Here is an 8,688-nt window from a genome sequence, read left to right as displayed (position 1 = left end):
AAAAACCACAAACTTAAGAACCTTTTGCTCAGTGAAGATTTATTGTTAGAGAAGGTATCTAATACAGTAGGTTTTGGGGGTCAAAATTTTAAAAAGTCCTAAAAATGCAGTTAAAGCTTGACAATAAATTTGAGTAAAATTTACATAATATCAAAGTATATTAATAGTACTTTGAAAAGGCTTTTTTTTTTTTAACATGAGATGTCAGAAACATCAGGATTTTATAACATTAGAAACAGCATCCATTTGAAACTGCACGGCATACTTTTTTTCCTTCGAGTTAAATGATTCTAAATCTTTGGTTGTGCCTATACAATGGAAAGTACAGAGATTAAAGAATTCAGATGTCTTCCTCTTTTGAACCAAGTATCTGAATAATTACAACTACCTACATACATGACTTGAAATGTTTTAGTTATGTAGTTGCTTGGTTAGGACACAGCCAACATTTTAATGGAATGTCATATCTTATACAACTGCACGTAATTTTTAAAAAATAAACAATGACTTTTGTTTCTTTGGAGACACCAAATGCAGTTTGGGTGGCCAAGAGGAAAATGTCAGCTCTCTGAAATGTATTACTTACAACACCTTTCTTCCTATTCAGTGACTTTACATACCCAAAATAGAAATTTGACAAAGGAGCAACATCTATCTTCAAACACGAAAGATACTTCTCCATTTATTTTGAGGTTCAAAACCTACTAGCTTAAGTTTTAAACTGTGGTGAAGTTCCAGTCAGGCTTGATAGATGCCTAACTCACACTGAGTGCGTACATGTGACATGCTTCCCAGTGAAATTAAACTGCGAAACAAAAAGGAGGAATTGTCGCCCTTTTAATAACAAAGAATACACTCGTTAGAATTGTTCAGATTTGGAATTCCAGCAGTGTTCTAGTGCTTTCCTCTTGATGTGGGGTAAGAATGGATGATATCAAAAATAAAAATAAACTTCATTTAAATAAGCAGTCCTTTGACTTTTCTAAGGCTCCACATCAAATACATCAAATTCTAAAAATACTGTGTACCAGTAAAATGTCAGAGCTGAAAGGATAACATACTGGGAATGGGACTGATTTTTAAAACTTTCGATTTGCTTGAATTTTCTAGCATTAACTTTGTTCATTTCTTCTGAGACAGTGCCACTTCTACTGACTTCTAGAGATCATGATGTTTCATCTTCACCTAAATATTTGACTTTGACCTCATAAAAAGTCCCTTGGGTCTATAATACTTTTATTCTTTTATAATCTGAAACAAATCCTTTCCTTTTCAAAATCAAACAGACCACGTTACACACACAGTTGACTATTTACAAAGCACCCAATTAAATACTACTTAATTCTCTCACACTGAAAATTTCTGATCACATTAAATGCATCATGTTCACAAGCCCTGACAGTCCTATCTAACCTAGAAAATATTACCATCCTTCAAGAGAAAAAAAAGGGTTAAAAATAAAGGTAAGGCTTTTAAGAAATGAGACCAGAAATCACAGTACAAGACAGATAAATCTACTTTAATCTTCACATGTAAAAAGTTACACATCACAAGAGATTGAACAGTAGCTTAGCAGTAACTAACATAGCTATAGTGAAAATCACTTTTATAAAAAAATAATCTAGATGCGGTCATCAGAATTTTTGGTCTACGTATGTTTTAAGATCGACTTTTATCCCTGCTTGAAGGATCTGCCATTATGCCTTTATTTTTTTTCTCCCACTGTTGCCTATCAGTATTCTTTGGAGGAAGGAAAGCAGTAACTGTTCATTTCCAAGAGTTTGTCCTTTGGTAGCAAGCAGAGAACATTTTTCATTTCTATGATTTAAATAATCTATACAGACATGAAACTTAGTGACATTAAGCTTTAGTGTAAAATGAAGAGTGATAAGTAAAATCTTTTTCATTGTGATAAAACAGCAGATTTCATAAACTCCTTAAAGATCCAAGCATTTCCCCCATCCCATATGCAAAATCATTCAGAATCCATTTTGACCTCAGTTAAAAAAAAACAAAAAACTTCACTCTCTATATATTACACTATAAAACCCTGTACTTAAAACTGATAAAGTATATTTTCAACACGTATGCTTCAGATACAAAGACTTCAATCTAGTTAAAGAAAACACATTTGACTGGACAGAGACAAGTTTATTTTGTGATTAAATAGCTCATGCAGTCATGCAGGACTAGCAGTAACTGTTATTTCCGAGTCTACAACATTGGGCAAAACAAAAAACTTAAAAACCAGGCCAAACAGAAAAGACATTCAAGATACTGAGAGCTCTGCAACTGAGCTGAAAAATAATTTTCCAAAAGAAATATTCCCGTGGATTAAAAAAAAAACACACACATAATATTTACAAAAAATATTTAATTAAAAATATCTTATAATTACAGTAGTCTATTAAAGCATATACTTTTCTCACACTTATAGAACATCTCTATATATACATGGTATGAAATGTCACTCAATTATCTATACAATATGTAACATTCTTGCAGGGAAAAGAAAGTTCCCTGCCCCATTATAATCATCTATTTTAAACAATAGATGTTAAAAAAAAATATCTACAATGCTCTGGTATATTAGTAAAGCTTCAAAACAAAAACTGAGCTCCTGGTTCACCGAGTAGGCTTCTAAAGTCGGCTTTACTCTTTTGGTCTTCTATTTCTCAGGTCTGTCACACTGTAAGCTTCAAAGTTTAACTGCACCTCCAAAAAACACACAGAAATGTACAATTCACAGCGGCTAGGAATGAAGGAACGCAACAGAATACCTATGCAGAAGGTTTATGAACGTGCAAAAAAAAAAATTTAAAAATTAAAAATGAAAGGTGACCGCCGTCCTTTTCCTCCCTCTCCCTCGGCACGGGGAAGGGACGCGCTGCTGGGCTTCGGCTCCCCTGCTCCGGCGGCTCTAACTCCGGCTCCGGCCCCTCCCCGCGCAGCGCTCCTGGCCCGGGCTCCGGCGGCCGCACACCTGTGGCAGAGGAATGAATAGAGGGGGTGTGTGAGCCTTCCCGCCGCAGACGAGCTGGCGCCACCGACCCGGCTCGGGACACGCTTGATCAACAACCCCAAACAAACCGGGTCAGCCAGCACCGCGGCCCGCGCGCCCGGGCAGCGCGCACCGGGGGAGACCTGCGCGGCCCCCCCTGCGGGTGTCAGGCTGTGCGCGGGAGGAGGGGGACATCGGGGCTGCTTGGCGGGGGACCCGAGGCCGCGGGGACACGGGGCCGATCTGTCTGCATGCCCAGCGAACCCCGAGTTCCCACAAAGCGAAGTTCGGGGGGTAGGGCGGGAGAGAGAGGGGGGCGTGCGCCTGAGAAGCGCCGGGGCAGGGGACGCTGGTGGCGCCCCCGGGGACCCGCCCCGCGAGGGGGAGCGCGCGCTCACCTGGGCCGCGGCTCAGCGGCACAGAATGCTGTCGCCCTGCTTGTTCACCGCGCCGGCCTGCAACGGCAGCCCCCCGCGGGGACGTCAGCGGGCGCCCGGGGCGCGCTCGCCGCCGCCCCGCACTCGGGCGCCGAGCCCCGGCGGACGCGCGGCGGGACCCCGCGAGGGATCGCGGACCCCGGGGCGCGGGCGGCGCTCGACAGCCAGCGTCCCGCTCGCTCGGGGACCGGCTGTCGCCCCCCCGGCCCGCCCCCGCCTCGGGGAAGGGGAGCGCCCGCGCCGGCCTCTCACCGGGTCCGTGTTGAGCGCCGTGAGCGGGGTGCGCGGCGGCGCGGCGGGGCAGGTCCCGGCCGGGTGCGGCGGCGGCGGCGGCGGCGGCGCGGGCGCGGGCGGCGGCCGCAGCAGGGCCGGGTGCGTGTCGAGCGCCAGCTGCAGGTCCAGGATGTAGTCGATGACGTGCTGCAGGATCTCCACTTTGCTGACTTTCTTGTGCGGCGGGATGGTGGGCACGAGCCTCCGCAGGCGGCTGTAGCAGTCGTTCATATCGCACTGCAGGCACAGCGCCGGCTCGTCGGCCGCCTTGCAGCGCGCCAGCCCCGCAGCGCCCGGGCCGCGGCCGTGCTCGGCCAGGCAGCGCAGCGCCAGCTCCCCGCCGCCGCCCGACGGCGCCCTGCGGCCCGGGGCGCGCCCGGGGCTCACCGCCTTCATCGCGCGCCCCGCGCCCGCCGGGCCGACCGCGGAGCCGGGCACGCTCGGGGGCCCCCGCCCGCCCGCCGCTCCGCCGCCCTCGGTGCCCGCTGCCCGGGGGGGGGGGGGGGGTCTCCGCTCTGGGGGTGGGGAGGCGCTGCCGCCCAGGGGCCAGAGGGCTCGGCCGCCCCGCCGCGCCGACAACAAAGCCCGGCGCCCCTCGGCTCTCCCCGCTGCAAGCCCCGACCGCGGCTCGGCCGCCCCAAGCCCGCGACGCCCCGCTCCCGAGGCCGCCCCGCCGCGCCTCCGCCGCTCGCCTCGCCGCCGGCCCGCCGCGCAGCGGCCTTTATAGCGCCGCGCGCCCCGGGGGCGGGGCCGGCGAGCCAGTCCGCGCGCCGAGCGGGCCGAGCGGGGGGGGGGGCGGGGGCTGGAGGGGCCAGCCAATCGGGCGGGCGGTGCCATCTCGGGGAATGACGCCCGGGCCAATCGGGAGGCCTCTCCGTTCCGTCGACGCCGTGGGTCTGGGCGCTGAGAAAGGCGAGCCGCCGCGCGCTGGGGGGAGGCGGCGGGGCCGCCGCGCGCCCGGGAGGGAGCGGGGCCGGGGAAGTTGCTGCGAACAACTGCGGCCCGCGCCCGGCGCCCTCCTCCCGCGGCCTGGGCGCCCGGCCCCGCGGGGGCGTCCCGCGCCAGCCCGGGGAGCCTCCGCCGCCCCGCACTCCCGGCCCTGCGGCTCCCGGAGGCGCGTGTGTCCTGCTCGCCCCCAACTCCGGGCCCGGATTCGCCGCTCCCCCCCTCGCCCGAAGCCCCGCGCAGGGAATGGAATGTGCAGCTTTTCCGTTTTCTTTTGAAAAGCGTTGAAGCTTAGCAAAAGGAAAAGGAACATGCCGAATACGACTTTTTGGTCCAGGGACGTATCGCTAAAACAAACCGTGGTGGGGTTTTTCGTTGGCCCATTTTAGATGCAGAAGTGCCCTCGAGAAATGCAATTGCGTGCCTGTTCAATGAGAGCGCGGAAATAGTAAAAATGCACGGACGCGGAGGGTTTGAAATTGCACCAGGACGCGTCGTATCAGTCCGTTTTGTGTAAAATTCATACCTGTAATTTAATTAAGGCCATGAACGCACAGCTTCACGCCGTCGTCACCGCACCCCGTTTGAAATAGGAGGCCGAGTGAGAACGTCCAGTCGCCTCCTTTTACAACAAAGCATTAAAAGGCGCATTTCTAGTCCCTGGAGTCTTGCCTGGTTCCCCCTCCTGCAAAAAAAAAAAAAAAAAGCCTGTTAATTAAAGACCTTTTCGTGTGGGGTTTCCCATGGAGAAGCTGTCCCGCAAGGGTTCAAAAGGAAATTGCACCATGGACTTTGGGACGGTTTTGTATGTGTCCCTTCAAGAAAAAAAATTGAGCCCTTTCAATGAGAAAGGAGCATGAAAACTCTCCATCAAATGGCGAGTGAGCTTTGAGCACCTTCACCCTGCAAACCTCCTTTCTTTAGACACTCTAAGGAATGAATTAAACTAGGAACTCTTCATTCCTGTACCTGACATAGATTGGTGCCTTCGTTTTCATAGATAATAGAGAGAAACATGTATGTGTCTCCCTGACCACCCCCTGGGCGCAAGCCTGCCCTTCCCCATCTGAAATACCTGCAGCAGGCAGGTATTTTTTCAGTCACGTGGGTCCTCTATGGCTATTGCTTTACTATTTCCCCAGAGTACATTCCTTTTTCCTGATGAAATAAGAAGCAATTATTTAATGCTGGTTTCCTAGGTAGATGCAATAACCCTCTTCTCCCCAATCCTTATTCATTATTGCCTACAATAAGAGGAAACAAATAACATTCTTATTTACTTATGTGCATAATGGATGATCTCTTCATACACACTTATGAAAAGTAGAATTATAAAGCACAAAGGAGGTGCTTTCTTCCAAATACAGACGTAATCTAAATATGCTCGAATTAATGTAAATACACACAGATCTCTCTGTGTGATACTGTGGTTTAAGATAGGAAGCTGGAGGTGGGCACCAAGCAGGCGACAGCTCTAATCGTGGAGCAAATAACGGCAGCACAGATGATGACAATCAATGGAGCGATGCACAGACTTTGTTCTGTCCTCTTTCATAGTTTTTAAAACTGCTTCAAAAACCAAAAACCTAAGACTTTTCTCAACTTGGCAAAACTTTAACTATGCTCACAGGTTTGGGACACCCCCACAGTTGGGACTTACATATCCTCACTTGATGAAAAGTAAAATTTAAGTTTCAAATGTGTGACACGAAGGCACCTTGTGGACTTTGCTTGCTCTCAGAGCGCCATGCCCTGGATGTGGCAGGTGCCCAAGGCCAGTCCCGGGTTTTCTGGGAGGGACTCTGTGTGACTTCCAGTCCGAAGGGCTGAGTTCATATTGGGGTAGATTCAAAGGAATGTGCCATACCAGGGCAGATGGCCCCTCTTTGGAAATGGTGTTTATGTGTGATGAATCTGGACTCAGATGGGATCTCCCTTCATAAGACTTTCAATGCCAATGTGCTGGAGGTGCAGTTAATGTTGGGGTTTAAGATATATTTAGGGGATTTGAATCTCTGGACTGACAATGTGATAGCCAGATCCTGAGCCTCAACAGACTCCAGCACCTACAATCTGATTTATTGGACTTACCACACTCAGCTAAGATGGAGTTGAAGAAGGACAACCACCACACCATGGAGCCTAGAGTGATTACAACTGAAAAATGGGAGGATTGCATCCAGCATCCAGGTGGAATCTGACCCTCCTCTTGACATAGAGGTGCAATGGACACAACCAAGCCAATGTCCACATAGAAGAGGTGGCATTGGAATGGGAAAAGTGGACATAGTGGACGAAGGGTATGGGGAAAGGCAGGAAGAGATGAGAGGTGGAGGCGTCTTTGAGACATGGAGCTGCCCTGGATGGTGCTTCAGAGGCAATCACCGGACATTGTAAATCCTCACAGGGCCCACTGGATGGAATGGAGGAGAGTATGGGCTATGATGTGAACCAATGTATATGAGGTGCAGAGGTGCCCAAAGATGTACTTACAAAATCCAATGGATGTGTCATGATGATGGGAACGAGTGTTGTTGGGGGGGGGGGAGAGGGGGGGTGGGGGATGGGGTTGAATGGGACCTCACATATATATTTTTAATGTAATATTATTACAGTCAATAAAAAATTAAAAAATTAAAAAAAAATTTTAAAAAAAATAAATAAATAAAAATAAAAAATTAAAAATTAAAAAAAAAAAAAAAGGAATGTGCCATGCAATTGATCCTGCCACGGAGCAAGCAGAAGCATTTATGGTTCCATGCTTTTGAAGGTTGGAAGGCACGAAGACATTAAAGAATTAAAGTGCTCTGTGCAAATTTATCCAACCGAGATAAGGAAGAGGATCCTGTGCATTTTGGTCCATGAAGCAAGAGAGTACCGGAGGCTAGGCGATGGATGTTTTTGTATTCTTAGAGAGTTACATGATGTCAGAGCTGAAGTCACTAAAAACTCCTGGCCCTGATGGTTCAAAACAGAGTTTCCTCAACAATGACCAGCTTTTGGATAAACCTTATAGGCTCCGTGATTTCTACCACTCAAAGATTTAGTTTGCCCATGGCTCTTCCTTGTACAGCAAGGTACTTTACTTGCACTTGTCAAATATAAGATGGGCTAGCCAAAATCCTTTGCCATAAAAGTGATTTTGGCTGAAAATTTACCTTGATGGGAACCTGGGGTGAAATATTCGGAGGCGAATTGCTTGGAATACCCAGTGACTGGAGTCATGTATAAACCCCTCCTGCAGACAAAGAGGTCTGCAGCCCTCTCTTCTGAGGCTTTCTAGATGCTAATCAGACCCTTGCAATGCTCTGGCTGTTAGAATTCACAATCACCCTGTGTTTATATGAAGCAAGGGTATCCAAGCATATTGCGCTATTCAGCCCAAATGCCTTTTTAGGACTTGATACTTCTTTCGCCAGGGCCTGCAGTGAAACAGCGGGTGGGCTCAGACACGCAGATAAACAGGAGTGTCGTCCCCGTGTCTTGGCCACTCTCTGGGTGTAAGTGGCCCGTGAGGAGGAACGTGGTTTTTTTTTTCCCATTCAGGGCGCGAGAAGCCACTCTGTCCTCTGCAGCAGGAATGCGCCTTTCCCCAAAGAGTCAATTGGGCAGTGTGGCAGTTCAAGCTCAAGGCTGCTTTACCAGGCACCAGGCGTTGCAAACTTACTTGTGCTACCCTCGGATTGCTGATACCAGTCCCGGAAACACTGATAACCTCTCGGTTTACCCGGTCTTGGAAAAGGCTTATAGGAAGGGGATGTGGTGTATCGAACCTAACTGGGCAGAAATGGCCATCAAGAATACCTTACTTCAGGAGCTCTAGAAGGTTGTCGATTGAAATAAGAAGTAGGCCGCCTTCTTAGACCCCTCCTCAAATTAAAGGCAGAAAAGGGGAGGAGAGGTGCTATGTTTTTACCTTAGGAGAGGCAAAGAACTTGGGCTCTGGAGTCCCACAGCCTGGGCTCCAAATGGCTTACTAGTTTTATATTGTTAAGCTGGGTTCTTAACTCCCTGTGTCTTCCGTACATGAAA

The 8,688-nt window shown here is 49.0% G+C and overlaps 1 protein-coding gene and 1 long non-coding RNA gene across 2 annotated transcripts; both read right to left on the bottom strand.

Annotated features, from left to right (window-relative positions):
- Positions 1-1,492: 1,492 nt before the first annotated feature.
- Positions 1,493-4,402, bottom strand: ID4 (inhibitor of DNA binding 4). Its single transcript, XM_058285298.2, has 3 exons — positions 3,691-4,402; positions 3,400-3,456; positions 1,493-2,983 (listed from the first exon to the last, which is right to left on the bottom strand). The coding sequence occupies exons 1-2, from the start codon at positions 4,105-4,107 to the stop codon at positions 3,412-3,414; spliced, it is 462 nt and encodes a 153-aa protein (XP_058141281.1). The 5' UTR covers positions 4,108-4,402; the 3' UTR covers positions 1,493-2,983; positions 3,400-3,411.
- A 115-nt stretch (positions 4,403-4,517) lies between these two features.
- On the bottom strand, positions 4,518-6,383 carry LOC139437305 (uncharacterized). Its single transcript, XR_011647049.1, has 3 exons — positions 5,626-6,383; positions 5,183-5,341; positions 4,518-5,080 (listed from the first exon to the last, which is right to left on the bottom strand). It is a non-coding gene; the product is annotated as an uncharacterized lncRNA (long non-coding RNA).
- Positions 6,384-8,688: the final 2,305 nt, after the last annotated feature.

The sequence above is a fragment of the Dasypus novemcinctus genome, chromosome 22, assembly GCF_030445035.2.
Source record: "Dasypus novemcinctus isolate mDasNov1 chromosome 22, mDasNov1.1.hap2, whole genome shotgun sequence".
Lineage (NCBI taxonomy): Eukaryota > Metazoa > Chordata > Mammalia > Cingulata > Dasypodidae > Dasypus > Dasypus novemcinctus.
This window is presented reverse-complemented; position numbering and strand designations above follow the sequence as displayed.